This window comes from Eschrichtius robustus, chromosome 17, assembly GCF_028021215.1.
Source record: "Eschrichtius robustus isolate mEscRob2 chromosome 17, mEscRob2.pri, whole genome shotgun sequence".
Taxonomy (NCBI): domain Eukaryota; kingdom Metazoa; phylum Chordata; class Mammalia; order Artiodactyla; family Eschrichtiidae; genus Eschrichtius; species Eschrichtius robustus.
In genome coordinates, this window is record NC_090840.1 from 78036758 (window position 1) to 78058826 (window position 22069).

The following is a 22069-nucleotide window of genomic DNA, read 5'->3' on the forward strand; positions in this document are numbered from 1 at the left end:
AGGCCAAAACTTACTGTCCTAAGGGATTTATTTATTTACATTTAAAAAAAACTCAGACTCTGTGGTCTTGAGCCCCAGTTCTCAGATTATTAATTATAGATTATTTAATTGTATTAGGGAATTGTCATGTTATATTTACTTTTGGATAAAACCTGCATTAGATGCATAATTCAGTAAGTTTTTAAAAATGTTAATTTGTCCTTGTTTAGAGGTTAAGCACCTTATCAAGATATTAATTTAAGTATTAAAATCTTGTTTTATAACTTTGTAACTTGAGAGTAATGGATGCTGTAGTGATGTCTCTCACATATGTGAAGATGAACAATAAAATTGTTTATTTACAAGTAATGGCTCTAATTACTTTTCTGGCAACACCTTTTATGATAAGCTTAGGAATCCTTTCTGTATATGGAGGGTTTTTTTCAAATGATTAGTCTGCACTTACACACGTGTGTAATGAGTAAATTCAAGAATAGAAATGATGACAACGCAATGAATGAGACACTTGACGCCAGCCCTTCTGTGTGGCATGCCCAGCGTGCCACCTGTAGCACAGAGGTGCCATACTTAATACCACATATTCACTTTTTTCCCACCAAAATTTGAGCGCTTTATAAATATTTTTAGTGGGAACAGAAAGCTGTTTGGTCCCAGACAATGATCTTCCATATTCCAGAGAACTGCAGACTGCAGACCTGATGGTCATCCCTCACAAAAGATATGGAAGTAAAAAGGTATCTTGGGGACAAGCATGTTGTTCATAGAGCTAGTAGTTTGGTTCTTTATAAAAGCCTATTTTAGCATAGGTTTTTTTTTAAAAAAGTGTATCTCATACTTTGCTCTCAGATACATATATCAAAAAGAGATACAGGGTAGGCATTCCAACACCATAGATTGCAAATCCATCGAATGTGGCTGTTCTCTGTTGTCTTAGGACACATTCACATATAGTTTTACATATGTGGGACATTTTACTGCCAAATGAATGAAGATATTCTTTATGAAAGAACTGACAAAGTTCTAATTTTTTTTTAAAAGTATCAGTTGGCAGGAAGAAGGTAAAAACTCTCATCTAAGAATGCGACGTATTTTGTTTTTAAATCCAATGTTTTTAACTTACACTTGGTTTTACTCCTTGTTTTTTTTGTTGTTGTTGTTGTTGTTGCTTGTTTTGTATTGTTTTTTAGTCTTTTAACTCTGTATTGCTGGTGGCTTTGATTTCATGATGCATTATGCTTATGAAACTCTAGCTTTCAGCACTAAAATGAGTTAAAGATAATGTTTCGTTAATTTGATCATTGTTTTCCTGTTGAGATCTTTCTTTAAAGGGAAATTGTCTACTTAAACCGCTGCATTGAACTTGATAAAGGAAATTATTTTATAAAAAAAACCTGAAAGGCAGAAGCTTAAATGTGTTCCTCTAATGCTCTAAAACTTGAAAATGCTGTTTATTTACCTAATTATTGTCAATGTCATTGGTAATTATGGTGTCAGAAGAGGTATATTTTAACTCAATACGGAACATATTTGTCCAGTAAGATAACATTTTATTTTCTGAGAATATTATAAATAATACATTTAAAAAAACCCAAATTTAGACTACAAGTTGACAGCATCCCTTTAAAGACAGCCTATTCAACTTTTAGTTAATAATTTGTGGGGTTCTTTTTGGTTTTTCATTTGTAATAGAAATGTTATATGTTGCTTAACAATGTTTTTGGATACTAAAGTTGCTTAACAATCAAAATAGAAAACAAGAACAAAAATGAAGAAACCAAAATAAAAATATCAATTTTTTATTATTTATTCAGGCGATTTCACCTAAACCTCAAAGTCAGAAAAAAAATGAAGCTGACATTAGCAGTTCTGCCAACACTCAGAAACCTGCACTGTTATCCTCAACTTTGTCTTCAGGGAAGGCTCGCAGCAAGAAATGCAAACATGAATCTGGAGATTCTTCTGGGTGTATAAAACCCCCTAAATCACCACTTTCCCCAGAATTAATACAAGTCGAGGATTTGACGCTTGTATCTCAGCTTTCTTCTTCAATGATAAATAAAACTAGTGAGCACAGATTTTTAAAAAATAGTTACTTATCCTATAAGATACATTAAAAACAGTTTGGTTGTAGTTATATTGTATTTTTATGAAGTTGCATTTTAAAAATTCAAACTTAAGTGGATATGATAGGGAAGACTTGAAACTATTTTAGGGGCAAAAACCATTTACATTTCTGACTGATGTATTGTACAGAGGTACAGTGACTGTACTGCTGGTTAAGAAACCTTAGCATTTAATAACCAAAATTCCACTGTAGTTTGACTCTCCTCAACTAATAATCCAAGCACAATGAGAGGCCTGATTCATTACAAAAAAACAGAACAAAACCATTATGAGATACAAAAAGGCCCATGGTGGATGTTTTCCTGAACTCCTAAGACTATTCTTATGGATAGATTTAGTTATTGTCTCCAGTTGTCTGTACCCCCTTCGGCAATACATTTTATTCAGTTCTTACTGTAGGATTTAGAGTGCAAACTTCAGTTTAATCTTACTAATGAAAGAAGAAGATTGCTTCCTTGGTCTTATTTTTAAAGATTTTACTGTTTCAGTACCACTAATCTTTCAAGAGTTAACTTGGTCTTTTTTTAAATAGCCTTTTGACATGGGTTTGGATATATATAAGACAAGATTTGTGTTGACTGTGTGTTTCTCATGTTTTAGTATTCTAAGTTAGAGACATATGAAAAATAATTACCTGAAAAGTCACTGGGTAAAAGATAATTTTGCTGTTTATACAGTGAATGAATTAGTAACCTGATTATTAAATGAATATGACACATTTCCTTATGAACTTCTCCATATCATATCTTCCACAACAATTAAAAATGGTGACATTGAGAAGACTTCTATCAGTCAAATATATTAACTTTCTCTTGCATTCCATTGCTGTATTTTTTTTGCCAAACCGTGTTTTTCAATTTTTGATCAGGTTTTGGTACTTCTTTGTTTTGTTTTGGTTCTTTTTAATAAATGAGTAGAAAGGATGGAAACAGAAAAACTCAATTGTTTCTTCATAAGCTTCACTTCGTTATGGCATTTATCATGAAATAATATCATTAGTAGTCACTACAATGTCACATGACATTGATACGTATTTTATTTTGCAATTGTTTTGTATTTTGGTATTATGGCCAGTGTTACAGCAACTGAATTTTATTCTCTTGTTTTTCCATTATCACCATGTCTCTTGCATTTTGACTTTTGTAAAATTATTTTTAAATACCCAAAGCATCAACCTTTTTAGACCACTCTTATTTCCTCCTTCTAAATTAACATGCGTATATTGGCTTATGTAGTCCTGCCTGTTCTAAATCATCAAACATGTTTACATGCCATGTAGAAAGAAGAAAATGAAAGGTTAAAAAAAAAAAATTTCCAAACTTCTGTTAATACATAGCTAGAAGATGCTTAAATGGCTCACCAAGTTAGTTTTTTAAAACAAAACAAAAAACACGTGAGTACAAGAAGTGTCATATTCTTTAAAAATCCTTGGTTTTTGCCCATAATGAGTACTTAAAGTTGCTTGTGTTCAATTTTTTTTAATGAATCAGGCCCAAATATATGTTTATAAAAATCCATTTGCGGGAACGAGGGTGGGATAAAATTACTTACATTAGTTTTACTTTGGCAAGTAAAGCACTAACTCTACAATGCATGTCAGATTTTTGTCACCTATGCCCCTGCCTTTTTTTTTTCTTAGAGTTTCTAGATTTGTAATGTAGCAAAAGGGAGATATATATATATATATATATATATATATATATATATATATATATTTTTTTTTTTTTTTTTAAATCTTTGGCTATACAGAGATTATTTTCCCAAAGGAAAAATGGCAACTAACAACGATCTGCAATTAGAGAATTAACTGTAGTCTGTTACTTGGGAAACTACCTGAAATTAATGTTCCATGTTATTTTCTTTTGGTTCTAGTAGGGTTTAGATTTTAGAAGTTTTGATTAACCCTTGTGAATGAGGGCAGTTTTTGCCTTTGATTACTCTTGGAACATACCATTCCTTGTGGATACCTTACAACATCAGAGGGCAGAATTTGAATCATTTTTCCCATTTTTCTCCTTAAGTATTATAAGATGATCCTGGCATGTATCTGCTTCGTGAACATTGAAGATCTTTTTCTAGGTCCTCCACAGCCTGTGAACCCCCCTAGACCTTTCAAGCATAGTGAGCGGAGAAGAAGATCTCAGCGTTTAGCCACCTTGCCCATGCCTGATGATTCTGTAGAAAAGGTTTCTCCTCCCTCTCCAGCCACTGATGGGAAAGTATTCTCCATCAGTTCTCAAAATCAGCAAGAGTCTTCAGTACCAGAGGGTAATGTATATTGATTTTCTATAGAACCAAACATAAAAGAAGACAAAACACTGAGATAAAGCTTATTAAAATATTAAGAAATTTCTGCTTTTTCCTTAACATCTTTTGGACTTATAAGCACTTCATTTAATTCTACAAGTATTTATTTAGTGCCGTCTTTATTTCCAGGCACTGTTTAATTTATATAACATTTTAATCCACATGGATATTAACTGAGGCAGTGTATTTATATTAACATATTACATTCTTTATTTTGTGTAGTGCCTGATGTTGCACATTTGTCACTTGAGAAACTGGGACCCTGTCTCCCTCTTGACTTAAGTCGTGGTTCGGAAGTTACAGCACCGCTAGTCCCAGATCCCTCTTACCATAATGAATGCCCCAGGGCAGAAAAGGAAGACACACAGATGCTTACAAATCTTTCTTCCAAAGCAGTAACTGATGGAAGAGGAGCTCCAACAGCATCAGGTAAAAAAGATTCATTTTACCAGTTAGCTAGGCTTGCATTTATACAGTAAAAACAGTTTGATGTATAATTACATTATTTTAATATGTAGTTCCTCTTTATAAATACTTCTCCATAACATCTGTGGAAGATAGGGTTTCTCAGTCTGTTTAAAGTCCTTTTGTGTGACCGTTTACTATCATATTCTCTGGATATACTTCTGATTTTGTCACTTTAATCTACTTCCTTCTCCCTACTTCTTATATCCTGTTTCTACTAAATAGGAATTATTAGAGCTAAATATAATTGCAGAAGTTTCTTGGTTTTGAAGCCAGAAAATAACTTAATGGGCTCAATACTTAGGCTTAAGGATTTAATAGAATTTAATATTTAAGAAACTCTTAGCTTAAATTAATTTATATACCTGTATCTTACATATAATCCCATATTTTGGAGCAGAATCTCCAAAATTTAAATGTAATTTGTTGTAATGTTATTTTGGGAGTCTAATGTGTAAAATCAGCCATACTCAATAAGACATTTTTTGATGATTTTATGACACTTACTGTAATCTGAAATCTTTCGGAGGTATTTTATCAAGTTGATATTTTAATCTAACAGAATATTAGATTTATATTTATTTATATTTCCCTTATATGGTTACCTTGTTTTACTTGGAAGTTTTATAGAATTTTAACCTCAACCAAGGAGTCCCTACAGTAAAAGGAAAAAAAAGGCAAATACTAATTTCAAATGCTTTTCCAGTAAATTACTAATTTGGAATTATCAGTAGATGGATGAATGAGGTGAATTGAGTCAGTTCAGAAGTAGGGAAAAACATAAAACTGTTTTTTGATTAGCAGCCAGAGAGCACTGGGGATAATCGATTTTAGTAGCATCTTCTCTGAAACCACTTTATCAAATCCTTGGGTGAAGTATAAAATAGAGCTTGCTCTTTTCTGGTGGTGGTGTATATTAAAATAAAATGATTGAAGTAACTTAAGAAGCATACATTACTGCTGTTACCTTCTTGTTCCTTCTTTCAAAGTGAAAGTGTAACTAGTATTAAACATACAGTGTTCTACAATTCCATTAATCAATAAAAGAGTGAAGTTATTTTGTATGTGATAGTGTTTCCATATCTTGTTTTAAAAAAAATCAGTGCCCAAATTTGAAGATTTGTAGGCTTTGAAACATTTCTTGTCATTTCCCAGAACTGATGCATTGTCTTTGGACAATTTCTAAGCCCCTTCTATCTGTAGGGTAATTAATTTTTCTTTTCCCTGTTTTCACAAGATTTCTGAATCACCTTTAACCCTTTGAGATACTTTTCCTGGTGAAGTTCTTATGAGTCCTTTAGCAATCTGGAATTTGTTGCTGTACTGAATATATGAAAAATATGTTCAAGTTAAAATGATATATATTCATTGGGGAATTTATTTTTATTTATTTATTTTTTAAATGATAAAGTCATTAGTTTTTTAAATGTGTATATTTTTACTTTATGTATTTAATTTATTTATTTTTGGCTGCTTCGGGTCTTCATTGCTGCACGCGGGCTTCTCATCGCGGTGGCTTCTCTTGTTGCGGAGCACGGGCTCTAGGCGCGTGGGCTTCAGTAGTTGTGGCTCACGGGCTCTAGAGCGCAGGCTCAGTAGTTGTGGCACACGGGCTTAGTTGCTCTGCAGCATGTGGGATCTTCCCAGACCAGGGCTCGAACCTTGTGTCCCCTGCATTGGCTGGTGGATACTTAACCACTGCACCACCAGGGAAGCCCTGGGCATTTATTTTTAGATGTGCATTTGAAAACGTTTGTATTTTCTTTTATATAGCAATAGTAACAAGACTGAAAGATAGACGAATCTAAATAACTGTATAATAACTAAGTTATGTTAGTTGAATGATGTATCCTAAAATGTCAAAGTAGTGATTGTACATGGAAATCTTTAATTCCAGTGACTTTGTGTCTAATCAGAGTACTAGCCTAGTGGTTTGATTTTTTTCCCCCCAGAATTTCTGGTATATTTGTGGAGATGTAGCTAATTATCATTGGGGCGTGGTTCTTGTTTCTCATAATGGTTAAAAAATGTACTGAGGTAGAGGGAAGGCACAATATTTTTTTCCTTTTTAAGTATTCGAAAAACTGTTTGAGAAAGTCAAAGGTGTAAGATAGTTTTCTGGAAAAGTGAAAGGTAGAGAGGAGTTTGGATTTGTAAAGTGATGTATTTGTAAGTTTGTTGAAGAGTGAGGATCATCTTAAGTATGGTGATGACCGGCAGCTTTAATTGCTTAAAGCAAGGAAATGCATGGATTTAAATGTTAATTACTGGAAGTCCATTTGTTAGAGGGTTGAACACAGTCACAGCATTTGAATGCGGGGTTTGGGGGGATTCTGATTTATTTCTATTACCCCTTTTAATTTTTTATTTTTTGAGGGAAGTAATGGAATTCAGGTCATGTTCTAATTGGACATCTTTTTATTAAAACCTTGTGAACCTGTCTGACTTGCACTGAAATTCTCAGTGGTCTGCGTGCTTTGTTCTGTCAACATTTTTGTTAGCTACTCTCTCGAAACTGTTTCGTAGTATTTGTTGGCCTTCTGTCCGCTTCCCAAGTTGTCTTCTATCTGCAGTCAAAGTACCAGGTGTTTTGTTTTTGTTTCTTCTTTATTTTTAATATTTTAATTTGTTTGCTTGGTTTGTTTCATGTTAATTATAAAAGTAAATTTTGTTACTGTTGAATTTTAAAACTTCTGCAGAAAGCATTATTTACCAGAACTTGTATCAAAGACATTTTCTGGGGTATTTTTTTCAAATTGGAATTTTTGGGGTATTAAGAATGATGAGGATGTTAGTCATTAACTGTGAAACAGTTTAACAGACTTAGAGTTTTACTTTTTCGTGTGAGTGATGTGTGCATGCTCATATCACAGTCATGGTAAAGCATTAATGAGATTATGCGAATTATCCAGTTATTATACACATGCGTTCTTAATAGGTTAACAGTTGTTTTTCCAGTATTGGTAATGAACTTGCCCTAATCCTCTGCATTCTTCCACTGGGAAGCATGCATACAATATGACTAACCAAGGTTAAGAATACTATTGCTGCCCCCATTACCAAAAACAGTCATTGGTGCCCTTGTAAAAATCGATGCCTTTGTTTTTATTTTATTATCAGAATGCTTTCTCTAACAGAGCCAACCAGTTTTAGGTAAGGATAGAGTGTTAGTTCTGTTACTCTTAGTTCTGTCGCTAACTGGGATGTTAACTAGTTTTCTTATTTATCTACTGGATATATGTACTGATACAACAAATACTGAGTTACTCTGTCCCCTTCAAGGAGTTAAAATATGGAAGCTCAGTGTATGGATGGGTGAGACAATAACAGTCACATTCTGACTTGTGGGGACACCAATTTCACATTTACTTTCTAAAAAGCCTTTTTGTTTTAAAGTGTTTTTCAGTTTTTTTCCAGAATTGTACAAAACAAAACTACAACCAGAGACTCCGTAATCTCCCCCCACCCCACAGCAGATGTTCATGGCTTGTACAGAGCCTGGGGTTTCCACGGAGAGTCTCAGGGATAGCCTCCTTTTTTGCCAGGAGAATCAGATATTTGGCACACTGCCGAAACCTCTCCACATTACTGCGCCTTGCAGGATGTGAAAGCAGGCATGGCTCAGAGATCTGTCGCTCTTGCTTTAATCTAAACAGCTCCATTCGTTTTTTTATTGTGTTTTTAATTTGATGGGGGGGTTTGTATTATGTGTTGGAATATTATGTAATATTTTGTTTGACGAAAATGTTCTGTTGATAAAATTTAGTGTAAAAATCACTATTCTGTAAACTAATACCCACGTACTTTGGTTCCCAAATTCTAGTGCATGGTGAAATAAGGACAAGGTAGAGAACTTCTCATAAAATGAAATTGATTCTTTTGTAGAATTCTTGAATAGATCTATTTTTTTTTCTATTTGGGCATGGGTGTTTTGCCATTATTGCATATAGAAATATTTATTTTAATATCCTTAATTGTGTAAAATGTTGACAAGCCTTTCTCAGTTCCCCAATTTTACTTTCAAAATTTTACCAGTTAAGAAATATAAAGGTTTGGGACCCACCAGAACATGTGAAAACAATCTAGAACAGGTCCTCCTGAATGAAAGCACTCTGTTAGTTACTGAATCTGTTCTGCTGTGCTGACCTGTGTTCTGGAGCTGAGGTTCAGGACCATTTTATTTGTCTTCCAAGTACCTGAGGGATCCCACACATTCCAGTCAGGAAAGGCAGCCCTGTAAGGCAGTTCCTTCCATTTGAATCGCCCCAGGGGATTCTGGCCTTGCTCCACCTTTCACTCTGGAGATTCAGTGCCCCTGGGGATTAGGGAGGGACCTTCAAGGCAATAATCATGATCAAGGGCTGCTTCTGGTATAGCTCTACTGTCACAGAGGATTTAGAAAGCAAATCTCTTACGGTTTCTGTTGTAAATGCCTTGTCATTTTCAAGAAAATTGCATCAAATTTGTGGAATTTTCATGGCATTAATTGTTAGTAAACAGTAATTAGTAAAAGGAAGTGAGGCATTTGTTCAACAGTTTTGATAATAAGGAAGTTTAATTGTATTTCTCTTTGCTCTGATGTCCTTTTCATTTTGTCATAAATCTTTTTGTCATGGAGATTATCAATATTTTTACTTAATTATTAGAGCCTTATTAGCATGTAATTCAAGTTGAGTGGTATTTTTACATTTTTATTGTGTTTTATTTAAATTATGTAAATTATTTGCAGTAAGATGAATAAAGTGCTAGCTTTTTTGATACTGTACTGCAGAGATTTAAAAATCAAAGAACTCGTAACTGGTGATATTAAAGCATAATTTAATAGATTGAAATTGTATTTTAAATGCACTAGAGTGTTTTTCTTAGATTAACCCTAGACACACATAAGATATTAGCATTGGCAGTGGTTGAATATGAGTTGAGAAGCTTGGGTAAGTGTGTCTGTGTCAGCAGCACAGTTCATGAGGTGCACTATTGGTTTAAAAATGTATTTTGGACTATTAGATAATAAGACCTAAGTGCCACTAAGGTTGAATATTTTGTATGTGATAATAAGCCTTTATATCTTACATTTGGATAAAGACCAAAATGATTTATAGAATAATTCTGTTTTGGCTTTTATCATAACCTAATAACACATTCATGATGGAGTTCAAAGGTACAAGTTTGTTCTAGGCAACAGAGGTTAAATAATAGTTTAAAAATTTTATGCAGATTGTTGAAAACCAGTATAATTTAAAATGAAATTTAATATTTCATTTGGATGACTGGAATAGCATTTTGTCATAATTGTCACAGGAGCAGAAATGTTACGTGGACCTACCACTGGAGTGCATTTCAACATGGATTGCCAAAGGCTGTGATGCCAGAGTTGATCTTAACTGATTGCCTAGTGCATTTATCCTAACATTTTTTTATGTTCAGACCCATATTTATGCTATTTCCAGAACTGATGTAGTCTCAAATTATTACCCCACCATAAAGGAGAAAGTGAAAAAAAACACTTAGTAGTTATCAGACACTAAGCATTTCATCAATACACATTTTGACTCATCTTATACTGATAACAACAGGAGGTAGATGCTCTTAGTCCTATTTAGCAGATAAGGAAACTGAAGCACTGAGAGTTAAAATGATTTACTCGAGGCTGTGAGCTAATAAATGGTGGAACTAGGAATCTAATCTGAGTAGTCTGAGGGAACAAAAATCATTCTTAATTTATTATCCCTTTGAAGTAAGAAATCCCACTTCTTTGTTAACTCGTTCAGGCAATAAAATAATGTAGACCTCTAGGGGAAAAGAGTCTTAGGTAGAGTTTTGTGAGCAATTGTAATTTAAAACATTGTCCCATACTTTTAACCCTTTCTGACTAAACTTACATATTTTTCCCCTAAACCTGCAGGAATATCGAAAACAGAAAAAAAAGTGAAATTGGAAGAAAAAAGCTCAACTACATTTGGTATGAACAGAAAGTAATCTTTAAGCAAAAGGCTATAGATGGCTTGGCAGTGGGAGGACATAGTCTGTCCCTTACTTTTTACCTGTTAGTGCTCCTTTAGGTGTAAGTGATCATCTGTTTTAGTGTTTATTAGTGTTATTCGGCTCCAAATATGTGATTTCTTAAATACATATCTTGCAGTAGTATGTGTATTTTTTGTCAAGGGAGCCTGAGGCTTTCTCTGAGAACTTGATGTTTTTGAACATCTTTAAAACTATGACTGTTTAAAAATAAGCTGCCATTTAATATTGTTGAAACTTAGAGAATGGATGGTAAATTAAAATAGCCTTTTTTTTCAGCCTTTTTTTTTTTTTTTTTACTTACTTTATAAAAAGTTACTAAGTTTTCTGCTGTCTTTTCTGTGTTCTGTGCTATAATGACTAAAAGTTTTTCTGCTATCTTTTCTGTCTTCTGTGCTATAATGACTAAAAGTTTTGGAATGATGGATAATAGTCTTAAGTATTCTACAGATTAGCTACCTGGAGCTTGAGTTACTGAAAGTTGGTTTAATATGGTTGATAAGTTATGGGCTAAACCTTTCTGAGTTGGAACAATAGTTGAATATATGTGATGAATTAATTTTAAATAAAATACTCTAGGAAACTGTTTTAACATCTGTTCATTTTCTTTAAAGTGCATATGATTGGGAAAAAGGAATATTTTAAAATTTGGGGACAAAATTTAGTTTAATGAAATAAGTTTTTTTCTTTGTGCTTTTTATTTTCATTCTTGTATACACTGGGAAAGTATTGAAAGACTGAAGGAATTATTTGTGGAAATGATTTAGTTTTTTTGTTTTTCCAAAGGAAAAAAAAAGTTCAAGTTTTTTTGTTTTTTATTTTTTAAGCTTCTAGTGTATTTTCTCATTAAATTTTGTGTGGAAATGCTGAGTCTCCTCAGTCAGGTCTTTCTTAAGTTATGGAGTTTATTTCTTGCCACATCAGGAAACTGAGTTATATTACTCATTTAAAGATTTTAACTACTGTCTGTGTTAACTTTAAGGTGTCAGGAGTTGGGATTTCTCAACACTGCTAATGAAGATCCCCTCTTATAGCCCAATAAGCTAATCAGGAGTTCCAGACTCATGACAGGAACAGTTTAATTGAATCCATCCACTCTGGGCAGGTGACTGGAATAGCTGATTAAAACATAAATGCTGCTTTTAGGTTAACCACAGAGGAACAACTCAGGATCAGTCATGATTACTAACTTACTCACTTTGGTCATTTAGGTAAGAGAAAAGAAAAGGATAAAGAAAGAAAAGAGAAGAGGGACAAAGATCACTACAAACCAAAGCAGAAGAAGAAGAAGAAAAAGAAAAAGAAATCTAAGCAGCATGGTAAGTACAGTCCTCCCTCAGTATCCGGTTGGTGGTGGTGGGGGGGGGATTAGTTCCAGGACCCCCAGCGGGTACCAAAATCCACTGATGCCAAAGTTTCTTATATCAAATGGCATGGTATATTCGGCCCTTCATACCTGTGGTTCCATATCCTTGGAAATTGAAAATTGATCTGCAGTTGGTTAAATCCCCAGTCACAGAACTTGTGGATACAGAGGGCTGACTGTATGCTAAAATGGTGATTCCCATTTTTAAAAATTCTAAGATGCTTTCAACTGTCCTTTTCTACCAAAATGATGGTAGGACAATATTCCCATGTTCTTGACAGCTGAGAAGTTCCCGTAGTAGCTTTCCCTTGTCTTGCTAATTTTGAAAATATGCAGCTCTGTTTTACTACAGTCTGTAAGTTAAGTGGTTTGTAAATTAATCACTGCAACTGATAGAGTCTTTCATTGCCAGTGTTGTGGTGGACTGGATACCCTGACCAAGTACCCTTCTGTGTACTGAAGGAATTATTCTCAATCTAGAATCTTATAGTCCCTTGAATTAGCTTTCAAAAATGAGGGAAAACATTTTTAGAAAAACCTGGAAAAAACCAAATTATTTTTCTATCAATAGCCTGTCTGTAAAGGATGTCCTTTTAGGTAGTCATTAAAGCAAAAATCATTCCTGGAGATAGGAGGTTACCATATAATGATAAAGGTTCAGTTCACTTTATATCTTTCTAGACATACAATTTCTAAATTTCATCACTGAGTAACATCCTCATATCTTTCTTAGTAATTAATAAATTAACAAAACTCAAAAGTATCTGTAAGGATACTAAGAAAGATGGCAGCTGCACAGTTGATCTAATAGACCTGTCCAGGACACTGAACTCAGCAGCTGCAGAGTAGACAGTTTTATCAAAGAGACACGAACATTTATTAAAATTGACCATGGGATGCAGCTTCAAGCAAACCTCAACACATTTTAAAGGTATTATAGTTAACTAAAATCAGTATTGAAAAGACAAAAAGTCCCATATGTTTAGAAATCAAGCAAAATATTTTTATATAATTCATGGATGAAAGCACAGTACCAAAGGGAAACTAAGATGTTAAGAAAGTGACAGGTGATGAAAATGTTATATATGTGTCAAAACTTGAGAATGTAGTTAAAATGGCACTTAGAAGAAGAATATCAATTGGTATACATGCTTATATTAGAAAAGAAGGCTGAAAGTCAGCTAAGTCTCGAGCTTAAGAAGTTAGAAAAGAATAAGTCCAAAAAAAGTAGAAGTGAATATGAATAATAAACATATGAGCAGAAATTAATAAACTAAAAAGAAATGGTAGGAGGAAATGAAAAATGCCAAAATTAATTTTTTTGTAAAAAACGAATAAGATCAACAAACCTCTGGGAAGGCTGTTAAGAAAAAAAAGACAAAATGTACAAATAAACGATATTAAGAATAAAGAGAACATAAAATGTACAAATAAACGATATTAAGAATAAAGAGAACATAACTACAGATGCTCCAGACATAAAAATAAGATAATGTACACAACTTTATGCCAGTGAACTTGAGAGGTTATTTGAAGGTATGGGCAATTGCCAGAAACCAAACTTATTCAAGAAGGTAGAAACCTGAATGGTCTTCAAACCTTGAAAGAAATTTAATCAGCATTTTAAAATCTTTTCATGAAGAAAGATGTCCTGGTCCAACAAGTTTTGCTGTCAAGTTCTACCAAACATTAAAGGAGCAGATTATTCCAAACTTACATAAATCATTTTAGAATTTAGAAAAAGAGGGTGCACTCCCGTAGTGGGATGAATCGTGAACCCTGCAAGTAGGTGTCCAACTCCTGACCCCCATACCTGTGAACGTGACTGCGTTCGGGAATAGGATCTTTGCTGATATGATTAAGATTGAGGTCATCTGGGTTTTGGAGTGGACCCTAAAGCCAAATGACTGGTGTCTTACAAGAGAAAGGAGAGGGGGATTTGAGACACAGGGGAGAAGCCTGTGCAAACACATAGGAAGTGATTGGAGTGATGCAGTTCCAAGCCAAGGAGCTTGAGCCACCAAAAGCTGCAAGAGGCAAGGAAGAATTTGCCCCTAGAGACTTCAGAGGGAGATGGCCCTGCTGAGACCTAATTTTGGACTTCTGGCCCCCAGAACTGAGAGAGAATAAATTTCTATTGTTTCAGTCCACCAAATTTGTGGTAATTTGTTGGGGCAGCCCCAGGAAACTAATACAACTCCAAATTCACTTTAGATGATTTAAATAACTTTGCTCTCAAAATCAGAAGAGAATGGTATGGGAAAGGACAATCACGGGCTGTTCTTATTTATGGACAGAGATGCAAAACACATAAATAAATGTTATGGAATTAAATCTAGCAGTATATTTAAAAGTATGACCACATAGGTTTGGAATGCAGAGTTGGTTTGACATTAGAAAATCAATTAATGAAATTCACCACAGTAACATTACAGTTTTGACAAATGTAGAAAAACCATTTGATACATCCATGTGTACTTATGTTTGAAAAACAAAAAACTATGGATAGCAGATTATAAAACTTTATTTAGAAACGTAAAGAAGGCCTAAACAAATGGGAAATAATTCATGTTCATGGGGTTGTAGATTCGCTATAGATGTCACTTCAAATAAATCTATAGGTTCATTGCTGATTCTGAAACTTAATATGGAAGAGTAAAGAGCCAAAAATAATACAGTCACTCTTGAAGAAGAATAAGGAGAAGAATTACTGTTCAGTTATAGTTATTACAACAGTGAGGTAGTTCGAAAGAATAGATTTATTAAGAACAGGATAATCCAAAGCAGACTCATACATATTTCAAAACTTGGTTTATTCAAAGCTGGCATCTTAGTTTAACAGGTAAGGGATGAACTTTTCAGTAATTGGTATTAGAACAATTTATAATCCATATGGTGAAGAAGAATGAAACTGGACTCCACCTTACACCGTACACAAAAACCAATTCCAGGTTGATTAAATACTTAGTATGTGAAAGACAAAACTATAGAACTTCGAAAGTATAGGAAAACATCTTTATGATCTTTGGGCAGAGATTTCTAAACAAAAAATGCTAACCTGAAACGAAAAGGTTGAAAATGTGATTAGACTGAAATGAACTTTGGTTCATCACAAGCATTATAAAGAGAGTGAAAACACAGCACAAACCATAGGAAGATACTGGCAATGCAAATACCTGACAAAGCATTAGTATTCAAAATATATTTCAAACCCTTACAGTTCAAAAAGGAAAAGAAAACCCAGTATGAAAATGGACAAAAGGTTTCAACAGATATTTCACAGAAGTGGAAACCTGAAAATGATAAAATGATTATATAATACAGTGCTCACTCTTATGAGAAGCTGCATAATGCAGTTTTCAGAACCTGGTGAAATCTATTTCCTATCTGCCACATGGGCAGAAATTACAAGGTGGATGATGTCAGATGTTGCTGAGGAGATGGAGACAGCTGTACAACTGCTATGGAAAAGCAGTGATGCTTTTCTGATGAGAGTAGAGTTGACGATGTGCTTACCACGTGACCTCAGATTCCTAACTAAACTCACACGGTAGGTACATCGGGAGACATATACAAGAATGTTTACAGCAGCACTGGCATCGGCCCAGGTGTCCACCTGTCCATTCAGTGGACTCCGTATCACTATGTAAATAAATGGGTTATACCCACTGGAATCTAATCAACAAAATGGTTAAGCTAAAAATCAAGTCACTGAATTGGTTCAAGATGGCAGAGTAGAAGGACGTGCTCTCACTCCCTCGTGCGAGAGCACCAGAGTCACAACTAACTGCTGAACAGTCATCGACAGGAAGACACTGGAACTCACCAGAAAAGATACCCCTCATCCAAAGACAAAGGAGAAGCCAAAATGAGACAGTAGGAGGGGTGCAATCACAGTAAAATCAAATCCCATAACTGCTGGGTGGGTGACTCACAGACTGGAGGACACTTATACCACAGAAGCCCACCCACCGGAGTGAAGGTTCTGAGCCCCACATCAGGCTTCCCAACCTGGGGGTCCGGCAACGGGAGGAGAATCAGACTTTGAAAGCTAGCGGGATTTGATTGCAGGACTTTGACAGGACTGGGGAAAACAGAGACTCCACTCTTGGAGGGCACACACAAAGTAGTGTGTGCATCGGGAGCAGTGACCCCAGGGGAGACTGAACCAGACCTACCTGCTAGTGTTGGAGGGTCTCCTGCAGAGGCGGGGGGTGGCTGTGTCTCACCGTGAGGACAAGGACACTGGAAGCAGAAGTTCTGGGAAGTACTCTTTGGCGTGACTCCTCCCAGAGTCCGCCATTAGCCCCATCAAAGAGCCTGGGTAGGTTCCAGTGTTGGGTCGCCTCAGGCCAAACAACCAACAGGGAGGGAACCCAGCCCCACCCATCAGCGGACAAGTGGATTAAAGTTTTACTGAGCTCTGCCCACCAGAGCAACAGCCAGCTCTACCCACCGCCAGTCCCTCCCATCAGGAAACTTGCACAAGCCTCTTTTTTTTTTTTTTCAAGCTAATTTTCATTTATTTATTTATTTATGGCTGTGTTGGGTCTTCGTTTCTGTGCGAGGGCTTTCTCTAGTTGCAGCAAGTGGGGGCCACTGTTCATCATGGTGCACGGGCTTCTCACTATCGCGGCCTCTCTTGTTGCGGAGCACGGGCTCCAGACGTACAGGCTCAGCAATTGTGGCTCACGGGCCTAGCCGCTCCACAGCATGTGGGATCTTCTCAGACCAGGGCTCGAACCCGTGTCCCCTGCATTGGCAGGCAGATTCTCAACCACTGGGCCACCAGGGAAGCCCACAAGCCTCTTAGATAGCCTCATCCACCAGAGGGCAGACAGCAGAAGCAAGAAGAACTACAATCCTGCAGCCTGTGGAACAAGAACCACATTCACAGAAAGATAGACAAGAGGAAAAGGCAGAGGGCTATGTACCAGATGAAGGAACAAGATAAAAGCCCAGAAAAACAACTACGTGAAGTGGAGATAAGCAACCTTCCAGAAAAAGAATTCAGAATAATGATAACGAAGATGATCCAGGACCTCGGAAAAAGAATAGAGGCAAAGATCGAGAAGATGCAAGAAATGTTTAACAAAGACTTAGAAGAATTAAAGAACAAACAAACAGATGAACAATAAAATAACTGAAATGAAAAATACAGTAGAAGGAATCAATAGCAGAATAACTGAGGCAAAAGAATGGATAAGTGACCTGGAAGACAGAATGGTGGAATTCACTGCTGCGGAACAGAATAAAGAGAAAAGAATGAAAAGAAACGAAGACAGCCTAAGAGATCTCTGGGACAACATTAAACACAACAACATTCGCATTATAGGGGTCCCAGAAGGAGAAGAGAGAGAAAGGACCAGAGAAAATATTTGAAGAGATTACAGTTGACAACTTCCCAAACATGGGAAAGGAAATAGCCACGCAAGTCCAGGAAGCGCAGAGAGTCCCATACAGAATAAACCCAAGGAGAAACACACCGAGACACATAGTAATCAAATTGGCAAAAATTTAAAGACAAAGAAAAATTATTGAAAGCAGCAAGGGAAAAACAACAAATAACATACAAGGGAACTCCCATAAGGTTAACAGCTGATTTCTCAGCAGAAACTCTACAAGCCAGAAGGGAGTGAGTGGCATGACATATTTAAAGTGATGAAAGGGAAGAACCTACAACCAAGATTACTCTACCTGGCAAGGATCTCATTCAGATTCGATGGAGAAATCAAAAGCTTTACAGACAAGCAAAAGCTAAGAGAATTCAGCACTACCAAACCAGCTCTACAACAAATGCTAAAGGAACTTCTCTAAGTGGGAAACACAAGAGAAGAAAAGAACATACAAACACAAACCCAAAACAATTAAGAAAATGGTCATAGGAACATGCATATCAATAATTATCTTAAACGTGAATGGATTAAATGCTCCAACCAAAAGACACAGGCTCGCTGAGTGGATACAAAAACAAGACCCATATACAAGCTGTCTACAAGAGACCCACTTCAGACCTAGGGACACATACAGACTGAAAGTGAGGGAATGGAAAAAGATATTCCATGCAAATGGAAATCAAAAGAAAGCTGGAGTAGCAATACTCAGATAAAATAGACTTTAAAATAAAGAATGTTACAAGAGACAAGGAAGGACACTACATAATGATCAAGGGATCAATCCAAGGAGAAGATATAACAATTATAAATATATATGCAACCAACATAGGAGCACCTCAATACATAAGGCAACTGCTAACAGCTATAAAAGAGGAAATTGACAGTAACACAGTAATAGTGGGGGACTTTAGCACCTCACTTACACCAATGGACAGATCATCCAAAATGAAAATAAATAAGGAAACAGAAGCTTTAAATGACACAATAGACCAGATAGATTTAATTGATATTTATAGGACATTCCATCCAAAAACTGCAGATTACACTTTCTTCTCAAGTGCGCAGGGAACATTCTCCAGGATAGATCACATCATGGGTCACAGATCAAGCTTCAGTAAATTTAAGAAAGTTGAAATCATATCAAGCATCTTTTCTGACCACAACACTATGAGATTAGAAATCAATTCCAGGGAAAAAAACGTAAAAACCACAAACATATGGAGGCTAAACAATACATTAGTAAATAACCAAAAGATCACTGAAGAAATCAAAGAGGAAATCAAAAAATACCTAGAGACAAATGACAATGAAAACACAACGATCCAAAACCTATGGGATGCAGCAAAAGCCGTTCTAAGAGGGAAGTTTATAGCTATACAAGCCTACCTCAAGAAACAAGAAAAATCTCAAGTAAACAATCTAACCTTATACCTAAAGGAACTAGAGAAAGAAGAGCAAACAAACCCAAAGTTAGCAGAAGGGAAGAAATCATAAAGATAAGAGCAGAAATAAATGAAATAGAAACAAAGAAAACAGTAGCAAAGATCAATAAAATTAAAAGCTGGTTCTTCGCCAAGGTAAACACAATTGATAAACCATTAGCCAGACTCATCAAGAAAAAGAGGGAGAAGACTCAAATCAATAAAATCAGAATGAAAAAGGAGAAGTTACAACAGACACCGCAGAAATACAAAGCATCCTAAGAGACTACTACAAGCAGCTCTATGCCAATAAAATGGACAACCTGGAAGAAATGGACAAATTCTTAGAAAGGTATAACCTTACAAGAGTGAACCAGGAAGAAATAGAAAATATGAACAGACCAATCACAAGTAATGAAATTGAAACTGTGATTAAAAATCTTCCAACAAACAAAAGTCCAGGACCAGATGGCTTCACAGGCGAATTCTGTCAAACATTTAGAGAAGAGCTAACACCCATCCTTCTCAAACTGTTCCAAAAAATTGCAGAGGAAGGAGCACTCCCAAACTCATTCTATGAGGCCACCATCACCCTGATACCGAAACCAGGCAAAGATAGTACAAAAAAAGAAAATTGCAGACCAGTATCACTGATGAATACAGATGCAAAAATCCTCAACAGAATACTAGCAAACAGAATCCAACAACACATTAAAAGGATCATACACCATGATCAAGTGGGATTTATCCCAGGGATGCAAGGATTCTTCAATATATGCAAATCAATCAATGTGATACACCATATTCACAAATTGAAGAATTAAAAACCATATGATGAACTCAATAGATGGAGAAAAAGCTTTTGACAAAATTCAACACCCATTTCTGATAAAACCTCTCCAGAAAGTGGGCATAGAGGGAACCTACCTCAACATAATAAAGGCCATATATGACAGACCCACAGCAAACATCATTCTCAATGGTGAAAAACTGAAAGCATTTCCTCTAAGATCAGGAACAAGACAAGGATGTCCACTCTCACCACTATTCTACATAGTTTTGGAAGTCCTAGCCACGGCAGTCAGAGAAGGAAAAGAAATAAAAACAATACAAAGTGGAAAAGAAGAAGTAAAACTGTCACTGTTTGCAGATGACATGATACTATACATAGAGAATCCTAAAGGTGCCACCAGAAAACTACTAGAGCTAATCAAGGAATCTGGCAAAGTTGCAGGATACAAAATTAATGCACAGAAATCTCTTGCATTCCTATACACTAATGATGAAAAATCTGAAAGAGAAGTTAAGGAAACACTCCCATTTACCATTACAACAGAAAGAATAAAATACCTAGGAATAAACCTACCTAGGGAGACAAAAGACCTGTATGCAGGAAACTATAAGACACCGATGAAAGAAATTAAAGATGATACCAACAGATGGAGAGATATACCATGTTCTTGGATTGGAAGAATCAGTATTGTGAAAATGACTATACTACCCAAAGCAATCTACAGGTTCAGTGCAACCCCTATCAAATTACCAATGGCATTTTTTACAGAACTAGAACAAAAAAGTCTTAAAATTTGTATGGAGACACAGAAGATCCTGAATAGCCAAAGCAGTCTTGAGGGAAAAAAACGGAGCTGGAGGAATCAGACTCCCTGACTTTAGACTATACTACAAAGCTACAGTAATCAAGACAATATAGTACTGGCACAAAAACAGAAATATAGGTCAATGGAACAGGATAGAAAGCCCAGAGATAAACCCACGCACATATGGTCACCTTATCTTTGATAAAGGAGACAAGAATATACAATGGAGAAAAGACAGTCTCTTCCATAAGTGGTGCTGGGAAAACTGGACAGCTACATGTAAAAGAATGAAATTAGAACACTCCCTAACACCATGCACAAAAATAAACTCAAAATGGATTAGAGACCTAAATGTAAGACTGGGCACTACAAAACTCTTAGAGGAAGACATAGGAAGAACACTCTTTGACATAAATCATAGCAAGATCTTTTTTGATCCACCTCCTAGAGTAATGGAAATAAAATCAAAAATAAACAAATGGGACCTAATGATACTTAAAAGCTTTTGCAAAGCAAAGGACACTACAAACAAGATGAAAAGACAATCCTCAGAATGGGAGAAAATATTTGCAAACGAAGCAACTGACAAAGGATTAATCTCCAAAATGCACAAGTAGCTCATGCAGCTCAATATCAAAAAAACAAAGAACCCAATCCAATAATGGGCAGAAGACCTAAACAAACATTTCTCCAAAGAAGATATACAGATTGCCAACAAACACATGAAAGGATGCTCAACATCACTAATCATTAGAGAAATGCAAATGAAAACTACAATGAGGTAATCACCTCACACCAGTCAGAATGGCCATCATCAAAAAATCTAGAAACAATAAATGCTGGAGAGGGTGTGGAGAAAAGGGAACCCTCTGGCACTGTTGGTGGGAATGTAAGTTGATACAGCCACTATGGAGTACAGTATGGAGGTTCCTTATAAAGCTAAAAATGGAATTACCATATGACCCAGCAATCCCACTACTGGGCATATAACCTGAGAAAACCATAATTCAAAAAGACACATGCACCCCAGTGTTCATTGCAGCACTATTTACAATAGCCAGGTCATGGAAGCAACCGAAATGCCCATCGACAGACAAATGGATAAAGAAGATGTGGTACGTTTACACAATGGAGTGTTACTCAGCCATAAAAAGGAACGAAATTGGATCATTTGTAGAGACGTGGGTGGATCTAGAGACTGTCATACAGAGTGAAGTAAGTCAGAAAAACAAATATCGTATGTTAACGCATATATGTGGAACCTAGAAAAATGGTACAGATGAACCGGTTTGCAGGGCAGAAATTGAGACACAGATGTAGAGAACAAACGTATGGACACCAGGGGGGAAAGCGGCGGGGTGGTGGTGGTGGTGT

At 35.8% G+C, this 22069-nt stretch overlaps 1 protein-coding gene across 14 annotated transcripts in view; it reads left to right on the forward strand.

The window, feature by feature from the left end:
• The window catches only part of PHF20L1 (PHD finger protein 20 like 1), a 79363-nt gene that overhangs the window by 33986 nt on the left and 23308 nt on the right, over positions 1–22069 (forward strand). For all 14 annotated transcript variants that reach the window (XR_011070668.1, XR_011070667.1, XM_068525424.1 and 11 more), the window contains 5 exons: positions 1812–2064; positions 4204–4392; positions 4654–4860; positions 10799–10855; positions 12126–12233. Coding sequence is in view for 12 of the 14 variants with exons in the window: in XM_068525424.1 (XP_068381525.1) it covers positions 1812–2064; positions 4204–4392; positions 4654–4860; positions 10799–10855; positions 12126–12233 (814 nt within the window). In the remaining 2 variants the exon portion in view is untranslated. The remainder of the gene's footprint in view (positions 1–1811; positions 2065–4203; positions 4393–4653; positions 4861–10798; positions 10856–12125; positions 12234–22069) is intronic.